This window comes from Tachyglossus aculeatus, chromosome 5 (assembly GCF_015852505.1).
Source record: "Tachyglossus aculeatus isolate mTacAcu1 chromosome 5, mTacAcu1.pri, whole genome shotgun sequence".
NCBI lineage: Eukaryota > Metazoa > Chordata > Mammalia > Monotremata > Tachyglossidae > Tachyglossus > Tachyglossus aculeatus.
The window spans coordinates 74,643,782-74,665,155 of record NC_052070.1 but is presented as its reverse complement, the minus strand read 5'-3'; the positions used below and the strand labels follow the sequence as shown (position 1 = coordinate 74,665,155).

Here is a 21,374-nt window from a genome sequence, read left to right as displayed (position 1 = left end):
TTTGGCTTTGCAGCACTAATTTATTTTACAACACTTGCTCCTGGGGCATAAAGGGTGCAAAGGAGCCTCAGGGAAAAGAGGAAGTAATTTGGAAGGTTGTAATGTGGGTGGGGGTTGAGAAGAAAGTTTAAAGTAGGTGGGAGGAGCTGAAAGGTATTGGTGGGGGAGGGGAGGGGTTCATCAGGTGGAGTTCAATCAATCAGTCAATGGTATTTGAGTACTTGAGAAGCAGTGTAGTCTAGTGAGTAGAGCACAGGCTTGGGAATCACAAGGACTTTGGCTAGTGGATAGAGCACAGGTCTGGGAATCAGAAAGATTTGGGGTTCTAATCTCAGTTCTGCCATTTGTCTGCTGTGTTACTTTGGGTAAATCACTTGACTTCTCTGTGCCTGTTACCTCATCTGTAAAATGGGGACTAATACTTTGAGCCCTATGTGGGCCATGGACTGTATCCATTCAGATTAGCTTGTATCTACCCCAGTGCTAAGTACAGTGCTTGGCACAGTAAGCACTTAATACCATTAAAGGGGAAAAAAAGAACCTTACCACATGCAAAGCACTGTAGAAAGGGCTTGAGAGAGTACAGTAGAGTTGCTAGGCATGTTCTACTTGGAGACTCAAGGAAATTACAATCTAGTTGGGGAGACAGACATTAAAATAAATTGCAGATAGGGGAAGTGGAAGAATATGCAGATACATAATAAGGTCTTTGGGGGTGGGGTATCGAAGTTATCAAGGAGGATTGACACATTCATTTTACCTCTGTTGAAGTAGGTCACCAACCTTATCATGGAACCTCTCCAAATCAATGTAAATCCATTAATGTAGCAATATTATTTTTATCTCCAATTGAGAAGACAATCCAGGTTCAGGAACCAAGCCTCCACTTATAACATTCATTCCTATGGCAAAATTGTTTCCAATTTATGACATTTGGATTTAGCACACATTTTCATAAATCAGTTGTATTGCATGCCCAAGGACAGCCTGAAAAAGACACATAAGATCCTACAAAGAAGAATAACAACAAATGCTTTAGGAACAAATATGTGTGAAAGGTACCTAGTGATTGGTGACAAGTGGGGTTAATCTGGGAAGACTTCCTGGAGGAGGTAGATTTAAGAAAGGTTTTTTTTAAGGCTCTGGATTCCCATTCCTCCCCAAAACTGACCCTCAAGGTGATGTGAGATGTTTTATGCAAGGGAGCAGACTGACAGGGATGGGAAAACCAAGCCCGAGCACCCCTAGTTTTGTGTCCCCGAGCAGAGATCATGGCTAAGTGTCTGGAAGAAGGGAGGGACTGTGTCAAACCTGGCACTGCCTCACCACAGTTGCTATTGTTCCCTGGAACGCTGATGTGTGAAGGATGAGCAGATGGCACTCCATCTGAGAAACTGCAAAGGTTTCTGACGTATGGAGAATCAGAATGGAGATCCTGGGCATTTGACAGGCAGCCAAAGGGTCTCTAGTCACGTGGCTTTTGCTTTGCTCTGGACAATGTGAAAACTTGTTTTTAATACGAGTAGGGATTTAGTGGACTGCAGGTCCCAAGACCAGTCGGTCTCTCTTGTCCTCCCCTGGTCTGACTGCCTTCTCCCTTTCCATTTCTTTTCCCTCCTTTTTCCTTCCTTTTGGACTTATCCCCTTTATTCTCTGATTGAGTCAGAGACTGGTAATACAAACCCACTCTGTAGGCAGCTTTGCCTTTTATGAATTGCAAATAAACATGACAGTTTTAGGCCAGAACTAGTGTTATCAGTCAGTTCTGGTGGTTCTTTTTCCTTACTAAAGAGTCCCAAGACTATTTCCATAGGAGCCTGACTTCAGCAGCAGCAGCTGTTATTGACAGAGCACTAGACTAGACCTTCAGAACATTTGATAAAAGCAAAAGATATCTACCCTGCCCTCAAGGTGTTTACAATCTAATTGCTGAGAGCCTAGATAAGGGCCAGGTTAAGATCCTCAAGAAGTGTGCTCCTCTATCCAGAACCTGGGGGACTTTTATTTCTCTCTCCACTTACTGAGTTCCTATTAAGAGGTGCTCAATCTTGCATTTCCTCTTGCCCGAAAGACATCTCAATCAATCAATCAGTATTCATTGAGTGCTTACTCTGGGCTGGGCATTGTAGTAATCACTTAGGAGAGTTAGTAGACTTGATTCTGTCCTCAATGAATTTACAGTCTGGTGGGGGAGACAGACAATAAAATGAATTACAAGAAGGAGAAGCAGTGAAGTATAAAGGCATGTTCCTAAGTATGAGGAGATACATAAGTGCTGCAGAGGTAGGGGATGGGGTGAATACCTAAGTGTTTAGGGAGTAAGGACTCAAGCACATAGATGATGCAGCAGGGAGAGAAAAAAGTGGAGAGTTGAGAAGCTACTCAGGGAAGGCTTCCTGGAGGAGATGTGACTTTGGAAATGGGGAGAGTAGTGGTCTGCCAATTGTGAAAAAAGGGGGAGTTCCAGGCAATATGTTCCACCAGCACTTCAAGCTCAATATATTGAAAACTGAACTTTTTGTCTTGCCACTTAGATCCTCTCCACCTAACTTTCCCCATCACAGTTGCCAGCACCATCATCCACCTTGGCATTATCCCTGATTCCTCTCTCTTTAAACTCTTACATTCAGTCGATTGCTAAACGATGTTGGATTTTCCTCCACAGCACTTCCTGGTTCTGTCCTTTTCTCACCATCCAAATGATCACAAACCTGGTCCTGGGCACTGGTCACAACCCAGCCTGGCTCGTGTATCAATCTCCTCACTGATCACCCTGCCTTCAGCATCCCCTGTCTATTAATTTTGCTCTGGACAATATGGAATTTTGTTTTAAATATGAGTAGGGATTTAGTGGACTGCAGGTTCCATGACCAGTCTCTCTCTTGTCCTCCTCTGTTCTGTTTACCTTCTCGCTTTTCATTTATTTTCCCTCCTTTTTCCTTCCTTTTGGACTTATCTCCTTTATTCTCTGATTGGGTCAGAGAGACTGATGATACAAACCCACTCTGTAAGCAGCTCAAATTATCTTACTAAAATACTGTTCCAACCATGTCTCTCAATGTCTCTATCAAAAGCCTCAGTGGTTTACCCATTCAACTTCACAGCTAACAAACTCCTGACCATTGGCTTTATGCCAACAGCTCTCATTCTTTTTTCTCCTATACCCCAGCTTGCGCCCTTTGTACCTTCCAAGCTCACCTTCTCACCATGCCTTTGTCTTGTCTCTACCACCTCTGACCCCTTGCTTATGCCCGTTTTCCTGACTTTGAAATGACCAGACCAAAGCTCTCCCCATATTCACATTCCTTCTGAAATCCCACTACTCCAGGAGGCTTTTCCCAGTTACATTTTTCCTTCTCTCTAGGTTACATCCTTCCTTTTATCCTGTCAGCACTTTCACTTTCAGTACTTCAATCAATCAATCAATCATATTTATTGAGCGCTTACTGTGTGCAGAGCACTGTACTAAGCGCTTGGGAAGTACTTCCTGTTGTCTTTATCCTTTTATACATTCTACTTCTTGAGCTCTTATTTCTCCTATTTTAGATTATTTTAAATCGGTCTCCCCCACTAGATTGTAAGCACCCCAAGGCAAGGATCACATCTTTTTTTTTTTCTATTGTACAAGCTTGGAAGAGTACAGTGGTGTATACACAGGTGCTCAATGAATACTATTGATTTATTTATTATTTTAATGGTATTTAATGAACACTACAAGTCAAGAATTGTACTAAACACTGGGGTAGATACAAGATAAGCAGATTGGACACAGATTCTGAGCCCCATGTTGGGACAAGGATGAAGTAGGAGAGAGTAGGATTTAATCTCCATTTAACTGATGAGGTATCTGAGGTACAGACGTTAAGTGACTTGCGCAAGGTCACCCAGCAGACAAGTGGCAGAGGCAAAACTTGAACCTTGATCCTTTGTCTCCCAGGCCTGTACTCTTTGCATTAAACCATGCTGCTTCCCTAGACTGATATCTCCACTCACATATATGCCCACAGTGAAAAGTCTTGATCATTGTACTACTTTTAATCAATCTTCTTTATTAAGAAATATCTTGTTCATGTCTGTACTTTCTGCTCTGGAGAACATCTGTTCATAGTAGCCTGGGATGCCACCAGTACCTCCATCCCTCCCCCGGCTTTCTCTCTCTCCCTTCTCCCAGGCCTTTCTGGTTCTAGCCCCTGACTCCCTTCCTACTCTCTTTCAGTGTGCTATATCTCGGCTCTGGTTCTCGCCTGCTTGATGACCTTGTTCATGCTGATGAGCTCTCTTGTGGCACACAGGTAAACACCATCTGAAAGTCACTGCAGAACTGGTTGGGGGAGGGGAAGAACACCTCTTGGAGGATACGATCCAATAGACCCCTGAACAAAATGGCCCTTACCTGGGATGAGTGTGGGGGAGGTTAGTTGATGGTGACTCTTATGTGGCCTGGTAGTCTGGAATCTGGGGTCTTCCCTCTGAGTCCTGAGTCTTCCTTCTGTGTGGGAGGGTGTCAAGCCTGAGGCCGCTGCTTGCTCTTATCTCCCTAGGGCTAATCTGAAAGCTCTGTACCGAGGGGCCAAGCTGACCGTGTTCTGCCGTCCCCGGAGTTTGCGTCCGTCCCAGACTGCTCTCTTCTGCTGGATGAGCTTCACCAGCTACCAGACGGCATTCGCCTGCCTAGGTGATTCTCTGCTTCCACCAGGACATGAACTGAACTGCAGAGGGGTGGCAACACTGAGCTGAGGGGTTGTCTGCTGCTGAGCCACAGGGATGGAGGGAACCTGAGGAACAGAGGCCAGGTTTGGGCAAGGCCACCTGGAACAGATGGAGAGCAGGTTTGGAGGGTGGGAAGTTCAGAGTTTAGAGGTGGATAGAGATAACTGATGAGTGTGGGAAGGGGAATAATAATAATGATGGTATTTGTTAAGCACTTACTATGCGCAAAGCACTGTTCTAAGCACTTGGGGGATACAAGGTGATCAGGTTGTCCTACGTGGAGCTCAGTCCTAATCCTCATTTTACAGATGAGGTAACTGAGACACAGGGAAGTGAAGTGGTTTGCCCAAGGTCACACAGCTGACAAGTGGCAGAGCTGGGATTCGAACCCATGACCTCTGACTCCCAAGCCCGGGCTCTTCCCACTGAGCCACGTTGCCTTCAATCCAGTCAGTCATTTGTATTTGAGTGCTTACTGTGTGCAGGGCACTGTACTGAGTGCTCAGGAGAGGACAATAAACAGGCACTTTCCCCACCCATAGGTTACAGGCTAGAGGGGGAGACAGAAGTTAATATAAATAAATGAGGGATGTGGACCTAAGCGGTGTGGGGCTGGGAGGGGGTGAGTCTGGGTAATGCAGAAGGGAGCGGGAGAAGGAGGCCGGGGGTGGGGGGGATAGGGCACAGTCAGGAGGAGGTGGGCCTTCCAAAAAGCTTTAAGGGAGGGAGAGAACAGTGGGCCTTCCAAAAAGCTTTAGGGGAGGGAGAAGGCACCCCCAGCCTCATGGGAATCACTCTACTACTCCTCCACTTCAGCTCCATTCTCTATCCCTGCCCTCCTCCTCTGTGACCCCCCCCAGACTCCTCCTTCCACCCCACACCCACTCCTTCCAATAGCTGAGCAGCATGGGAAAAGTGCTGGGGATGCTGGGAGTCCTGGGTGTATGTGTGCCCACTAAGAGGAAGAGAAGGAGGGGGCTGGGAGCCTCATGCAGATTGAAGGGGTTTGTGGGGGGAGGGTGCTTAGGGGTTCCTTTTTCCCAGTGTTATCCTGGACATCTTTAATTTGGATATTCTTCACTGTCCTGAGTGTGCTGGTTTTGCCAAAGCCTTCATTAACCCTCTTTGTGGCTGGGTAACATTTAAATAAAAGAAAATTGAAGACCCCATTTGTAATTTAAGACCGCTCATCTTGTCGCTCAGTTGGTTTGATGAGGTGCATGACCACGAGAGTGTGCATTAGTAATTAAGTCCAGCAGAGTGCATCCGACTCTCCCTAAACTAATTTTTGCATCAAGCCCTTTGGATTAATGAATGGGCAATATGGGGAGGGAGTCTGATGGGTTGCAGTTGGGCTCAGAACAGCCCAAGAAGCAGCATGGCTTAGTGGGAAGAGCACGAGTTTAGGAGTCAGAGGTTGTGGGTTCTAATGCTGGCTCTGCCACTTGTCAGCTGTGTGACTTTGGACAAGTCACTTAACTTCTCTGTGACTGTTACCTCATCTGTAAAATGAGGATTAAGACTGTGAACCCCTCGTGGGACAACCTGATAACCTTGTATCTCTCCCAGTGCTTAGAACAGTGCTTGGCACATAAGTGCTTAACAAATACCATCATCATCATCACCACCTGTGTGCTGCCAGTATTGGACAGTCAGAACACTCCAGCAGCAGACTGGCAGAAGTCAGAGCTGTGCTCTAGTGGAGCCTGCTACAGCCCCAGGTGATCCCCAGTGTTTCCCTCACACTCTCCTCTCACATCGATCCCTGAAAAGCCACCAATCTATTAATCAACGGTATTTATTGAGCACTTTGTTTACAGTACTGTAGTTAGCTCCTTGAGGGCAGAGTTGTGCCTACAAATTGTATTGTACTCTCTCAAGTGCTAAGTTTAATGGGGTAGAAAAAAATCAACACTACATGCTAGGGGAGGCTGTGGGATGTGTCCCTCAACATCCCACCCTTCAGCCATGGCCCCAGAAACCTCCATGGACTTCTGCTGGTCATGGTGGTAGGAGACTAATTGACCAATCAGCCTCTCATCACTGCTGGGACCCTGTAAGCTCGTCTCTAGACTGTAAGCTCATCTCTAGATGGTAAGCTCGCCGTGGGCAGGGAATGTGTGAGTGTCTTGTTATATTGTACTCTCTCAAGTGCTTAGTACAGTGCTCTGCACACAAGTACTCAATAATTAAGATTGAATGAATGAATGATGGGCCTTTCTTCAAGGTTTGGAGCTTCCTCCCTAATCACCCCCCCCCCCCCACCACAATTCCCTTCCAGGTTCCCTCCCACTGCTCCTGGGAGTCAGGAGGGGTGTGGGTCACTCAGACCTAGAGGCCCTAAGCCAGTGATGGCCGCTGTGCAGTCTGAGGACTGTAGCTCCCATGAGGCTGACCCTGCCCTGCCATTCCCTTTGCCCACTGAGTCCATAGCAGGTCTTCTCGTGCCTGGATGGATTGCAGAGGAGGCATCGTTTCAGCCCTGTAGTAAACAAAGCGCAGCATCACGGCAGTGGCCAGCTAGACAGAGACAAGCAGGGCATGGTCTGCATTCAGGGGTAGATGCCAGGGCTCCAATTAGGGGCAATGGATGGCCATAGTGGTCAGGCTTCCCATAACTTCTGCCCCTGGTGTTCCTCCACATGGGGCAGTTACACATGACCTGTTGACAGATGTGCCTTGACACATCTTCCTGGGAAGATGGGACAAGGCAATAAGGAACAATCGTATATTTGAGAGACATCAGGCAACACTAGTCTTGGGGTTGAAAGGCACTGGACTAGCAGGACTAAACTCCCAAACTCCCCTAGGACTTTAGAGGAGTCCAAAGCATTCCTGTGTCTTGCCCATCCTGCCGATTCTTAGAGGAGACAGAGGTGTACCCCCTTCCCCTTCTAACTGGCTCCCTCAACTTAGTATAGGTATGATGTAGTGGATAGAGCATGGGCCTGGGAGTCAGAAGGTCATGGGTTCTAATTCCAGCTCCACCACCTATCTGCCGTGTGACCTTGGGCAAGTCAATTCACTTCTCTGTGCCTCAGTTCCCTCATCTGTAAAATGGGGATTGAGATTGTGAGCCCCACTTGGGACAGTGACTGTGTCCAACCCAATTTGTTTGTACTCACCCCAGCACTTAGTACGGTGCCTGGCACATAGTAAGCACTTAACAAATACCATAATGATTAAGTTAGTGCTTGAGGTCACACAGCAAGTTGGTGTTTGAGCTGGCTCAAAGACCCAGGGATCCTCATGTCCAGGCCTCTAACCACTGGACAGCAGCAAGAATGGCCACTCAAGGATTGGAATTGAGATGCCATCTGTGGTCTCTCCCAAGTGGGTATTCACTGTCCCCAAATCCCCTTCCTCAGCTGGAGAAAAAACTGAGGTTGAGAAGTAGGTCTTGACACTCCTGGCTTTTGATCTTTGATTTCCCACCTGGCCTCAGTCTTGATCCATCAATTTTCCCCAACTATTCTTTTAAAAGAGGATGTAAAGAGAGAAAGTTGTGTGTTCTTCACTGAACGCTGGACACTGTTGTTGAGAAACTCAGTATCTTCTCCTTGCTTCCAGCCTTCAGGCAAAGGGAGCTGATTTGGGTAACTCATAGCCTGTCAACTCTTCCTAGGGCTCCTCATTCAGCAGCTGATCTTTTTCCACTGCATCGTGGCCTTTGCCTTCCTGGTAGCAGTCCCCATCCTGTACGGCAGAAACCTGCTTCTGTTCCAAGTCTTGAAGACAATGTGGTGAGTCTTGTGCAGTCTTGCAGGGGCTGGGCTGCTTTGAGGTTCCAGAGAATGAATCAATCATAATTTCTGAGTGCTTACTTTGTGCAGAGCACCATACTTGGGAGAATACGTTATAACAGAGTCGGTAGACACAGCCCCTCCCCACAGTGCGCTTATAGTCCAAAGAAGCTTGAGATGGAGTGGAGTCTAGTGCTGGGCTCTGTCTTGGACTCACTGAATAATCCCTGCAGGGGGTCTAGAAGCTAAGGGGCTCCATGTCCCAGTGAACCATGGGGAGGGAACCCTCCAGTTCTTCAACAGGGTACAACAATGGCCTTGGGAAAAGGTTCCATTAAACAGGAAGGCAAAAACTGGAGTGGGCTGATTAACTTTTTCACTTATTTGCAAGGCTAGTGTAGGCTATCTCCCTACTTCCACCAAGGGGTCCACCAGTGCATCCAGATGAGATTTCCCAAGCTTGGAGAGGGGATTGAACTTAGAGTGAGAGAGAGCTGTCACTTTGCCTGTGCCTTTGGCTCTAAACATGTGGCTGACCTGTTCCCTCTCCAGACCTCTGGGGGTGGTCAGATTGACTGAAATTGTGGCAAATGAGCCTCAGTTGGATCCAGAACATCACCCACCAGGCACCAAGCTAAGAGTAAAGAACAATTGCCACCCATCAGACAGCCCCCAGTTAGTTTGGGTATTAAGAGATCACAGTGTTCTAAGCCCTGTGCCAAGAGCCAGGGTAGATAGAAACTAATCAGATGTGTGAAACAATTAAGAGGGACAAGAATGTTTGAATGATATCTTGCATTATCTGGGAAGTTTGCTTACCCAGACTGTAGCTGGTTCTCCAGCAGCTTTGGAATTAAAATGATATTAATCCTCCCTTGGATTGTCACTTTCTAATTTTTTTTCCTTTCTTCTTTACACACAGTAAGCACTCAAATTCAGTTGAATTAATGAATTCCCCCCTCATTTATTGGCATTATCCTTAGCCCAGAAAGGTTGAGCAGTGCTGGGGAAGAAGTGCAGTGCTAATACAACTGGCTGAATCAATAAATCCATGAAGAGAAGGGGCCTGCCCAGAGCCCCAGGCAGCTGTTGCAAAGCCACAAATGACCCAATCCCCTGGCTGGGTTTACCACTTTCCAAACATGGCTTGTCTGGACACTGTCCTTTCTCTCCATCCCCCTAGGCCATTTTGGTTAACCCTGGTGCTGGCGATACTCCTGCAGAATCTGGCTGCTCGCTGCCTCTTCCTCAAAGACCACCATGGACACCAAGAGCTGACCAACAGGTGACAGTCACGTGTCCTGACCTTCACCTCTGTCCTGTTTCAGAATGACTCTACAGATGGGGGGACCTACAGGCTGGAGGGAGGCGGGATGGGGGTGAGGTGCCTTTAAAGGCTGGGACAGAGAGGGGATGGTGGTGGTAGGGCTTGCTCTCTCAAGTGCTTCCTTTTGGGATGTCTTTGCTCCAGCCTTCTCAAAGGTGGCATAACACCATCCATCTCAAGGGACTGTGTGAGGTGAGGGTGGCAGCTGCCCACTCTGCAGGATGCAGTTCAGTCCAGAAGGCCTTCCTGACATTGCAGAGCCTGCCTGTCAGCTCTGATTAGCCCCTTGGCTGGGAGAAGTGGCTTGCAAGGTTGGGAGATGAAGCCTACTTTAGCATTGTGCCCAGTGGGATGGGGACAGGTTTTATCAGAGCAGCTGGGGCACCATCCTTCCCTTCTTTCTCCCCCTTTCAAGGCCTGAGGGTGGAATCCAGAGGTTTGGGTATAGCCGGTAGATATCTGGTTTTATAGTTTTGGAGAACAGGGTCAGGACCCTTCTGTGTTGGGGCAAATGACCTGGTGTGGCTTAAATCATGGCTCATTTGCTTACAAGATGATCCTGGCAAGGAGAATTCGTGTTAGGAGCCACCACAGAAAGTTTGTAGTGCTGGTGAACCCTCGGTAGGCTCATGGTGCCACCTCTTATTGATCCAGTTCTTCCCTTCAAGGAGTGCAAGGCATTTTTTTTTTGTTCCTTCGGACTCCCAGTAGAGGGTTGAGGGAGGGCAGGGGAGGAAAGTGAGACCAGAGAGGGTGCATGCTCCGCCAATATCATACAGCAAGCTGGGGGCAGAGATAGTGAGAACCTGGTGATGCCCAATCTTGGCAATCCAATATACATCACTCTGCTGCTTGAATAAATGGGCATAGAGACTTCCTTGGGGGTCAGAGGGAGAGAGGGTACAGTTACTCTCTGATGTCATTCCCCCTTTAAGGCCAATCAATCGATGGCATTTATTGAGCACTGTACTAAGTAAGCACTTGGGAGAGTGCAATATAACAGAGTTGGTAGATACATTCCCTGACCACAAGGAGGAACAACATGGCCTGGTGGAGAGAGCATGGGCTTGAGAGTCAGAAGGACTTGAGTTCTAATCCCGGCTGCCAATTGCTTGCCGTGTAAACTTGGGCAAATCATTTAATTTTTGTGTGCCTTAGTTTCCTCAACTGTAAAATGGGGATACCTGTTCTCCCGTCTATTTAGACTGTGAGTCTCATGGGGAACAGGGACAGTGTCCAACTTAATTAACTTGTACCTACCCCAGTGCTTAGAACAGAGTTTAATGCCTAGGAAGCACTTAAATACCATAAAAAAACCAAGGAGCTTTCCATTGATAAAATTGTAAGTTTAGAGGACAGGGAAATATTGGATTTAGGGCTGGTGGTCCCCTACCCAGAGAGAGTGCTGGACTTTGTAATTAGCCAGAACCATAAGAACAACCATCTCCTAGGTGGCTGAGCCTCTAAGCTGGACTGTGCCTAGACAACTTTGTACAGTGATTCAGTCCCACTTGGGAGCTTTCCTACTACAGCTGGGTGGAAGCACACAGGACTGAGAGGGTTGGGTTACTCAGGGCAGCAGGTGCTTTTTTTGTGGTATCTGTTTTGTGCTTATTATGTGCCAGACACTGTACTAAGCATTCAGGTAGATACAAGTTAATCAGGTTGGACACAGTCTCTGTATCACATAGGGCTCACAGTCTTAATCCCCATTGTACAGATGAGGTAACAGAGATGCAAGTGAAGTGACTTGCCCAGGGTCACACAGCAGGCAAGTGTCAGACCCAGGATTAGAAGTCCGGTCCTCTGACTCCCAGACCTGTGGTCTATCCACCAGAGCACACTGTTTCTCTATGCCCCCATCCCCCTACAGATGGGTCACCCACCGCAGAGGGTTGCCCCTTACCCCCAGGCATGGCAAGATGTGGTTCCCTTGTCCTGGGTGTGGCCATGTTTCTAGGGCACACATGCTGCCCCCTAGTGGATCCCCATCTAAGCTGCTTTTCCTTGGCTTGGTCCCGAGAAGGCCCACAGGAGGCTGGAAGTTGATTCTGAGACCCGCAAGACCCCAGTCCTTCCTCCTTCTCCCCCCTCAGGCCCCCTTGAGCTCCCTTCTCCCTTTATGCTTTACAGGAAAGCCTTTTACATAGTGACCTTCCTGCTGTTCCCCATTAACGTGCTGGTGGGAGTCCTGGCAGGTGTCTGGAGAATTGTCATCTCCGCCCTCTACAACGTCATCCACCTGTGCTTGCTGCACCTCAGTTTGCTGAATCGAGGAGTGGAGACCCTCGACCCAGGTACAGATGAACCTTGACATCAGACTTCTCAGTGGTTCTCCCCTCAGATTTGGAGTCTATGGTTGCTTCTGCCCCAGTGTGAGCCTCCTGGATGCTGGCCACTTGCCCTGTGGGCTTGGAACACAGTGCTCCTGCCCCGTGTGGGCTGGCTCAGGGTAGTGGCTGTCTTGGGGGTGCTGGTGTCAGGGGAACCAGCACTGCAGCCCAGCTCCACTCTCCCCTGCCACTGGACTTCTCTGCTCCTTCATGGCTCCTTGTTCATTCAATCATATTTATTGCACACTTACTGAGTGCAGAGCACTATACTAAGCTCCTGGGAAAGAACAATACAACAATAAACAGACACATTCCCTGCATACAACAAGCCTACAGTCTTGAAGGGGAGGATCAGACATTAATATATAAAAAATTACAGATATGTACATAAATGCTGTGGGGCTGAGAGGGCTGAAGAACAGAGGGAGCAAGTCAGGGCAACCCAGAAGGGAGTAAGAAAAGAGAAAAGGAGGAGTTTAGTCAAGGAAGGCCTCCTGTAGGAGGTGTCCTTTCAGTAAAGTTTGAAGGGGGAGAGTAATTGTCTGTTAGATTTGAGGAGGGAGGGTGTTCCAGGCCAGAGGCAGGAGTAGGCAAGGAGTCAGCAGCAGCAGGATAGGCGAGATCAAGGCACAGTGAGAAGGTTAGCATTAGAAGTGAAGTGTGTGTACCGGGTTGTAGTAGGAGAGAAGTAAGGTGAGATAGAAGGGGGCAAAGTGATGGAATTCTTTAAAGCCAATTGTGAGGAGTTTTTGTTGTGGTGGTGGTGCATGGCAACCACAGGAGTTTTTTGAGTAGGGTGACATGTCCTGAAGGTTTTTGTAGAACAATGATCTGGGCAGCAGAATAAAATATGCACTGGAATGGGGAGAGGCAGGAGCCTGGGAGGTCAACAAGGAGGCTGATGCAATAATCCGGTCAGGACAGGATGAGTGATTTTATTAACATGGTAGCGGTTTGGATGGAGAGGAACGGGCAGATTTTAGCAATGCTGTGAAGTTCGGACCAATAGGATTTAGTAATGGATTGAATATGTGGGTTGAATGAGAGAGAAGAGTCAAGGATAATGCCAAGGTTATGGGTTTGTGAGACAGGAAGGATAGCGGTGCTGTCTACAGTGATGGGAAAGTCATCAGGAGGACAGGGTTTGGGAGGGAAGATAAGAAGTTCTGTTTTGGACATGTTAAGCTTGAGGTGACAGCAGAACATCCAAGTAGAGATGTCTTGAAGGAAAGAGGAAATGCGAGGCTCCATAGAGGGAGAGAGATCAGGGCTGGAGATGTAAATTTGGGTATCATCTGCAAAGAGGTGATAGTTGAAGCCATGAGAGCAAATGAGTTCTCCAAGAGAGAGGGTGTAGATGGAGAATAGAAGAAAGACCCATAACTGAACCTTGTGGGGCCTCCACAGTTAAGGGATGGGAGCCAGCGGAGGAGCCCTCAAAAGAGACTGAGAATAAATGGCCAACGAGATGAGAGGAGAACCAGGAGAGGACAGAGTCAGTGAAGCCAAGGTTGGATAACGTTTCCAGGTGAAGGGGGTGGCTAACAGTGTAGAGGTAGCTGAGAGGTCAAGGAGGATTAGGATGGAGTAGAAGCCATTGGATTTGGCAAGAAGGAGATCATTGGTGACCTACTACAAGGTGGTTTCTGTGGAGTGAAGGGGATGGAAGCCAGACTGGAAGGGGTCAAGGAGAGAATTGGAGGAAAGGAATTTGAGACAGTGGGTGTAGACAACTCGCTCAAGGAGTTTGGAGAGGAATGGTAGGAGGAAGGTGGGGCGAGGGGGGTTGGTTTTGTTCATAAGGAGTTCTCGCAATGCTCCCAAGTACTGGGATGTGGGCAGGCACCATGGCTCTGGATATTACTGGACACAGGGATGAGCAGGTGGGAAGCAAGGGGCACCGAAGGACACTAGTTAGAAATCATTAGAGCACTGGCCATTAGGAGAGTGTCCTTCCAGAACTGCTCTGCCAAGAACATTGTATCACATGAAGAGTGAAGCCCCCAACTCAGGAAGGCTGCCCTGGTGGGCCTGACCCTGTGCAGTTCACTTCCCTGAAAACAGACATCTGCTGGTCTGAGTTGCATTGTCTCGGGCTCTGCCTGGGGCTCCCAGTTTCTAACCGGGCTCCTGACTTCTACCCAGGAGGAGTATGTGGCTGTATCCCCCAGTGTCTTGTGCTTTGCCCTTGTTCAGACAGAGGGGGAGAAGGAGCAGGGTTGGGAGGTGGGGAAGCAGGAAGTCAGTTCTAATCTGCATATAAAACACTGTATGTGCTTCAGTGCCATCATAGGCATGGCTTTTACCCGCCTTCTGTGTTTTCATCCTCCCCTCCCTCCCAGGTTACCGCACTTACTGCTATTTCTTGAAAATTGAGGTCAACCAGTCACACCCAGCAATGAAAGCCTTTTGTTCCTTGCTTCTCCAATTATCCAGCCCAGAGCCGTTGATGGGTCCGAAGTCCTGTGATGTGGAGGAAGGTGAGAGGGAATGCTGGGTGCCCACCCCTAACCCTTTTCCTGCCCCCCACCTGCCCCATGGAGCCAGCACTGAGGAGGGGAAACTTCCTGGACTGGAATTCTCCTTCCCCAGCCCTGGTACCTGGCTCTTTCTACATCATTTGGTACAGAAGAGCCCATTCTCTTTTTGTGGGGTGGGAGAATGCTATGACTGCTGCTCCATTTCCTGCCAACAAATCTCCAGCTGGACCAGCCCGCTCCCCCTTAGGAGGGACAGGGAATAAAAGAAACAAAATCAACCTTCACCTGGAATAAAGAGATGGCCGCTGACCCTCCATGCCTTGTGTCAGCCCTCAGCTTCTGAGGAAGTTGCCATTGCTCCTCTCTGGACTCTCCTGAAGGTTCTCCCTGGTGAAGTCCTCTGGGTGGGTGGGGGTCATGGGGGATTTATAATGATCAAGGAATGGAGGGTCTTAGGGGGTGTTTTGGTGGGATTCTCTCTCTCAGGGATCCAGTTGATGCACACCAAGAACCCAACAGTCAGCAGGGCCAGATCAAGGCAGGCCCGAGCCAGATGGTGGCTAATTTACACCCTCCTCCACAACCCAGCCCTCCTGGCCTTCCGCAAGACTGTCCTTCCTGACTCCCAGGCCAATGGGAAGCAATCCAGCCCCACACAGCCCTGAGGAAGGAGAAAGAGAGACCCTCTGGCTTATAACTCTAGCCAAGGATGCCCCCTGGGCCCTTTCCCCTACCCTGTGAGAAAGTTCAGATTACTCCTTCCTTGCTGCTCTGTTTCCTTCTACAAGAGATGCTGAAGGGCTTCTGACCCCTGGAGCATCTGGCTGGCTGCCCTGGGCCACTGGCTCTTACTGAGCGGACATGACTTGCCATGTTCCCAGGGAAAAGCTTGGTCTACCAGGTCTGGAAGCCCCTGCTTCATTTGGTCTTGCTTTGATTTTGACCTAGGAGACCCAGGCTCAACAAACTGGCATTTTCATTCCGGGTGGGGGGTGGGGGGCAGGGTTGGATCCTGCCCCCTATAACTGAAATGAGTTGGGTGAGCCCCTTCGTGGATGCCTCTTCCGAGGAGAGACCCAAAGCTAGGAGTGAGGGGAGCTGGAGGCATTATATGTATTTTTGGGGGACAGGGTAGGGAGGGGACTTCACTCTATAGGTGATGCAGCATTCTCAGCACAGCAGTTCTGGAAGGAGACCCTCTCCTAATCGCCAATGCTGTAATTGTTTCTAACTAACCCTCTTCCTTTCAATGCTCCTTTGACTTTCATGGATTCCCAGAGTCCTTACCAAAACCTTCTGAGGATGCTTCAGGCTCATGTCTATTCTGGGAACCCCAGGTTGTGACTAGTGCCACATTCTGACCAGGGCATGTCACCAAGTACAGAGGGGCAGTCTTCCAGAACATGCGCCCCTTATGCCACCCAGAGATTTGGGTATTGCCACAGGCCACAGAGGGCCCGTCCTGTGTCTGACCTACTTGGGTGACTCACCCCTCCCTCCTTCTCCTCCCTCTTTCCTCTTTTCTCCTCATTTCCCTTTTCAAAAGAAAACCATGACAAATGGTAAGGTCTTGGCTATTGTGCTGCTGCCTGGAAGTCTCATAAGATTTGTTGGATAGATTCCTGGTGGGAGAGGTTTAGGTAAGCTCTGTTTGGGGGGCACAAGTGAAAGTAAATGATTTAGTTGGCAGCCATGCCTGCCCAGAGGCAGTTTTTTATATAGTTGTTACTATTCAATCTGGGCAGCCTCATCCTCACATGTAAACTTGATATCCTGATAGTTTTTGTAGTTTTGTACATGTGTATATTACCAAAGAAGAGAAACTGTATTTCCTCAAATAAACAAATCCAAAGGAGACTATGACTGTTGGTTTGAACAGAGGGGTGGGGTTGGAGCAGGGCGGGTTCTCCCAGAGGATATTGGGGCATTTGACTTTTGGTAACTCACACTTTCCCGAGGGATAGAAGAAGCATCAACTGCTGCCAACTACTGTGCTTCATTTCCATCCCATTCCTCACTGACCTCACACAGGGGTTTCTAATCACCACAAGCCTCTCCCTGGCCCCCCTAAAAGCCTGTCCCATCCCCATGGGAATTTCTGCTCTCTGATTCTGCAGGAAGGATTGCAGGCAGATACATTGCCGAATATAGGCTACAGGAAGAGAGGTGTCATTGCAACTTCACCCTGATGGAAACCATGAGGAAAGAATCACTGCCTTTTGGATGGAGGTCATTCAGCACGGATGAGAACATCCTTTGAAAACCTGGGCAGCTTTCCCTATCCACCTGGGAATGCTGCCAATTGGCAACATTGGCAGTGAACCATTTTCAAAGCTCAAGGAATGGGGTCCCACCAGATGGGGCCCTAAAGGGAGTGGGGAGGGGTGAACAAGGGGATGTGCTCAGAGGGTCAGTGGGATTGAGCCAAGATGAGAGTTGGGGCTAAGTGGGACGAGAGATCAGACTTCCCTTCTCCTCTAGGGTTCTGGATCCTAGGCTGCTTCCTTCCCCAAGCCCACAGGCCCCCTCCCTATCCCGAGGAGAGGAGATTCTCCTTATCTACTTGACCCCAGCCCTCTCCTGGGGCCAAAGGCAGGATGGTGGGGAAAGGAAAGGAGCCAGACTCCATGGGGTGACTCAGACTGAGTGGGCTGCAGGTGTCAACGGAGTTTCCATGGACCTGATGTGGTAAAGGGAGGAGGTTTTATGTAATGGAGGTTACCGCTGAGAGGGCATGAGTATGAGGAGCATTGGCAGCATTCCGGGGTGGATAGGGAAAGCTGCCCAGGTTTTCAAAGGATGTTCTCATCTGTGCTGAATGACCTCCATTGGAAAGAACAGTGATTCTTTCCTCATGGTTTCCATTAGGGTGAAATTGCAATAATAATAATAATGCTAATAATGGCATTTGTTAAGCACTTACTATGTGCAAAGCACTGTTCTAAGCACTGGGGAGGATATAAGGTGATCAGATTGTCCCACGCGGGGCTCACATTTTTAATCCCCATTTTACAGATGAGGTAACTGAGGCACAGAGACACCTCTCTTCTTGTAGCCTACACATTGGGCGATGTATCTGTCAAAGGGCACTGTTTTGGGGCTAGTTAGTTGCCTCCTCCAGGGCTCCTTCTAGTGGTTCCAGGGCAATATGTTCTCAAAATATTGTAGGTCCTATATGAACAGGAACTATTATTTGAGTGGTGTGCAGGGTTTGGATACTAAATAATAATCGTGGTACTTAGTGCCAAGCAGTATACTAAGTGTTGGGGTATCAGGTCTCACATGGGGCTTACAGTCTAAGTAGGAGGGAGAACAGGTATTGAATTTCCATTTTGCAGATTAGGAAACTGAGGCATAGGAAAATGAAGTCACTTGCCCAAGGCCACACAGCATGTATGTGGCAGAGCTGAAACTGGAATCCAGGGCCTCTGACTCCCTGGCCCAAAATAGTATTTGTTCATCCTGCATTTCATCTCTGATTTTTTTTCCTACCTCTTGCCTCTCACTGTGGAAAGGAGTATTCTCATTTACTTATTGAAACAAGCCAATTTTGGAAAGAGAGAGTGACTTTAAAGCCTAGAGAGGAAAGCATGTTTCTTCCCTTCCTAACCTCTTCTCTCTGAATTTATCTATGACCAGAAGCAGCATGGCCTAGTGGAAAGAGCACGGGCCTCGGAGTCAGAGGACCTGAGTTCTATTTCTGGCTTGGCCAATTGTTTTCTGTGTGACCTGGGAAAGTCATTTAACTTCTCTGTACCTCAGCTTCTTCATTTTCATGCCTGTTCTCCCTTCTACGTGGCTCAGTGGAAAGAGCACGGACTTGCGAATCAGAGGTCGTGGGTTCTAATCCTGGCTCCACCACACATCAGCTGTGTGACTTTGGGCAAGTCAGTTAACTTCTCTGTGCCTCAGTTCCCTCATGGGGATTAAGACTGTGAGCCCCATGTGGGACAATCTGATTACCTTGTATTTACCCAGCACTTTGAACAGTGCTTGGCACATAGTAAGTGCTTAAATACCAAAATTATTATTATTATTATCACTTTGTGAGCTCTATGTGGGATAGGGACTGTGAGTCCCATGTAGGACAGGGACTGTGTCCAACCTAATTAACTTGTATCTACCTCAGAGCTTTGAATGGTGTTTGACACATAGTAAGAGCTTAACAAATATCGTAGTAGTAGCAATAGTAGTAATAATAATAATAATGACCTGATTGATGATTGATTAACTTGATAATTGATTAACCTACCCAGTCCTAGGAATATAACAGCCTTTCAGAGTTTTGCCGAAATTAATTCTTACAATTTCTTTGAGATCCAGGTTGGGGTGTCTATACATGATTGCTATGGAAAAGGCAATCACCAGTCAATGGATCAGAGCACCAATTTATTGAGCACCTGTGGCGTGTGAACTCCTTAGGCTGTGTGGCTGGAAACTGAGTTAGAACTCAGAGCTTTGCTGCTTTGATTCCTCTATAATCTTCTACCTTATTTCATCAGCAGAACAGCCTCTTTCTTGATCTTCATTTTCATTATGCCTACAATTAAACCTGATCACACTTTTCATTTCCAACCCACACTGAAGAGTTGATAACTTTGGTGTTTTTGCGATTTTTTTCCCCTTTAAACCGTCACCCAAATGGCTGTTAATGAGGCTGAGCAATGCACTAGTCAGAAAAGCAATTAAAGCTGAGCCACCAGGATTTACAAAAAGCAACAATTTAGCCCAATTAAGTGACCCTCAGGGATTTGATTCTGAGCCGGGAAGCCAGGAGGCTGACAGCAAAGAGCCATGTGTTGAAATAATGTTACTTCAGACCAACAGAAACCAAATCATACCACTCACAAGGAAATGCTTACTATCAGCACTTAGCAGTGCATGGAAACCACCCACAACTAAATTGTCGTGGTAGGGATAAGAGGCAGGAGAGATCTCGGGCAGAGTTTGAGCATTTGCTAAGGGAAAAGTTAGGTCTTCCAGTTGCTCTTTATCCTTCTGCTTTCCCAGGGCCCAGGTTAGCTCAGCTAGACTGAGAGTGACATTTGCCAGGTGGCTTTCTCTCTGAAGTATTGGGGTCCTGGCACCCCCAACCTCTTGGCTTCAAGGGGCCAGGGTCTGGGAGAGGTGGGAGAGTGGAGTGAGGGGCAGGGAAGAAGAGTTAAGAGGGCAATTGCAGAGAGGGCCAGGTCAGGCCTAGTCTTCCGGGCTTGTTCCCCTTCCTTCAAGATGTTCCACATCCCTGGAATGATGACCTCCTTCCTTCATCCAACAGGACTCATCCTTTTTCATCCACTAAAATGCAGCACTCTCCTCCAATGTTCCCCTCCACCAAGAAGCCTTCCCTGTTTAATCCAATCACTGGGTGAGGCTGCATGTCTATTCGTGAGGACTTTCATCACTGCATTTCCATCTTACTAGCCCTGAAACATGAGCATATTTTTCTAGACTGTGAGCCCGTTGTTGGATAGGGACCGTCTCTATATGTTGCCAGCTTGTACTTCCCAAGCGCTTAGTACAGTGCTCTGCACACAGCACTCAATAAATATGATTGAATGAATGAATGAATTGTGTTCAGCATTTTCCAAGCACTGTCTTAAGCACTGAAGTAGATGCAGGATAATCAAGTTGGACACAGGCCGTATCCAACATGAGGCTGACAGCCTAAGGAAGTAGAATTTAGACCCATTTTTCAGATGAGGAAAGTGAAGCACAGAGAAGTGAAGTGACTTGCCCAAGGTCACACAACAGACAAGTGGCGAAGCTGGTAGTGGAATTTAGGTCCTCTTAACTCCCAGTTCTGTGCCCTTTCCACTAAACCATGCCACTTCCCCATTTGCAGTGTAAATTAAGTGGAAATAAGACTAGCTCAGACCACAGGAAGGGCCAATCTAATTTAGATTTTTAATGTCCCAGATGGGTCTAGGCCCAACTGTGTTCAATTATCCAAAATCAGAGAGGTAATGTGGCCTAGGAGAAAGCACACAGGGCTGGGAGGCAGGAATCCCGGCTGTCTGTCCCAGATCTGCCACTTGATCTGCTCTGTGACTTTTGGCAAGCCACTTAACCTCTCAGGACCTCAATTTCTCCATCCGTAAAATGGGGATGAGATCAGTGGTGAGCCTCATGTAAGACAGGGGCTTGAAGCAGCGTGGCCTAGTGGCAAGAGTACAGGCTTGGGAGTCCAAGGATGTGGGTTCTAATCCCATCTCTGCTACTTTTCTGCTGTTTGATGTTGGGCAAGTCACTTAACTTCTCTGTGCCTCAGTTACCTCACCTGTAAAATGGGGATTAAGAATGGTGAGCCCCATGTGGGAAAAGTTGTTTACCTTGTATCTACCCCAGTGCTTGGCACATAGTAAGTGCTTAACAAATACCATCATTATTATTATTGAGTCAATCCCAGTGTTTAAGTGCAGCTCATGGCACATAGCATGTGCTCAATAAATGCCATAACTGTTATTCTTATTTTTAAAAAAATCTTGGCTAAAGTAATGCCTGACTCAGCAACTGTCTAGTGCATGTGTATGTGTGGTGTGTATGTGCGTGCATATGTGTGTGTATGCACATGCTCTTAAGCTCGTCTTTGCCAGCCCTGCCTCCTGCACTGGGTACAAAGTCCCTTGGGGCAGGGAATGACCATGTGGGTCCCCCAGGCTCCAGACTAAGTTGGGTACCCACAGATGTTGGGGCATTTGGGTCTGAAGGTGAAATGGGGGAAGAGTTGCAACCCTTTCCAGCCCGCTAAAACTCTCAATGGAAAGTCATTTGGGAGCCGGCA

General features: G+C 47.9%; 1 protein-coding gene across 1 annotated transcript in view; it reads left to right on the top strand.

Annotated features, from left to right (window-relative positions):
* STRA6 (signaling receptor and transporter of retinol STRA6) overlaps positions 1–15,582 on the top strand; it is a 61,655-nt gene extending 46,073 nt beyond the window's left edge. The window contains exons 12-18 of the mRNA XM_038746562.1: positions 4,217–4,292; positions 4,542–4,675; positions 8,336–8,453; positions 9,637–9,738; positions 11,914–12,077; positions 14,456–14,593; positions 15,080–15,582. Coding sequence (XP_038602490.1) covers positions 4,217–4,292; positions 4,542–4,675; positions 8,336–8,453; positions 9,637–9,738; positions 11,914–12,077; positions 14,456–14,593; positions 15,080–15,258 — 911 coding nt within the window. The 3' untranslated portion in view covers positions 15,259–15,582. The remainder of the gene's footprint in view (positions 1–4,216; positions 4,293–4,541; positions 4,676–8,335; positions 8,454–9,636; positions 9,739–11,913; positions 12,078–14,455; positions 14,594–15,079) is intronic.
* Positions 15,583–21,374: the final 5,792 nt, after the last annotated feature.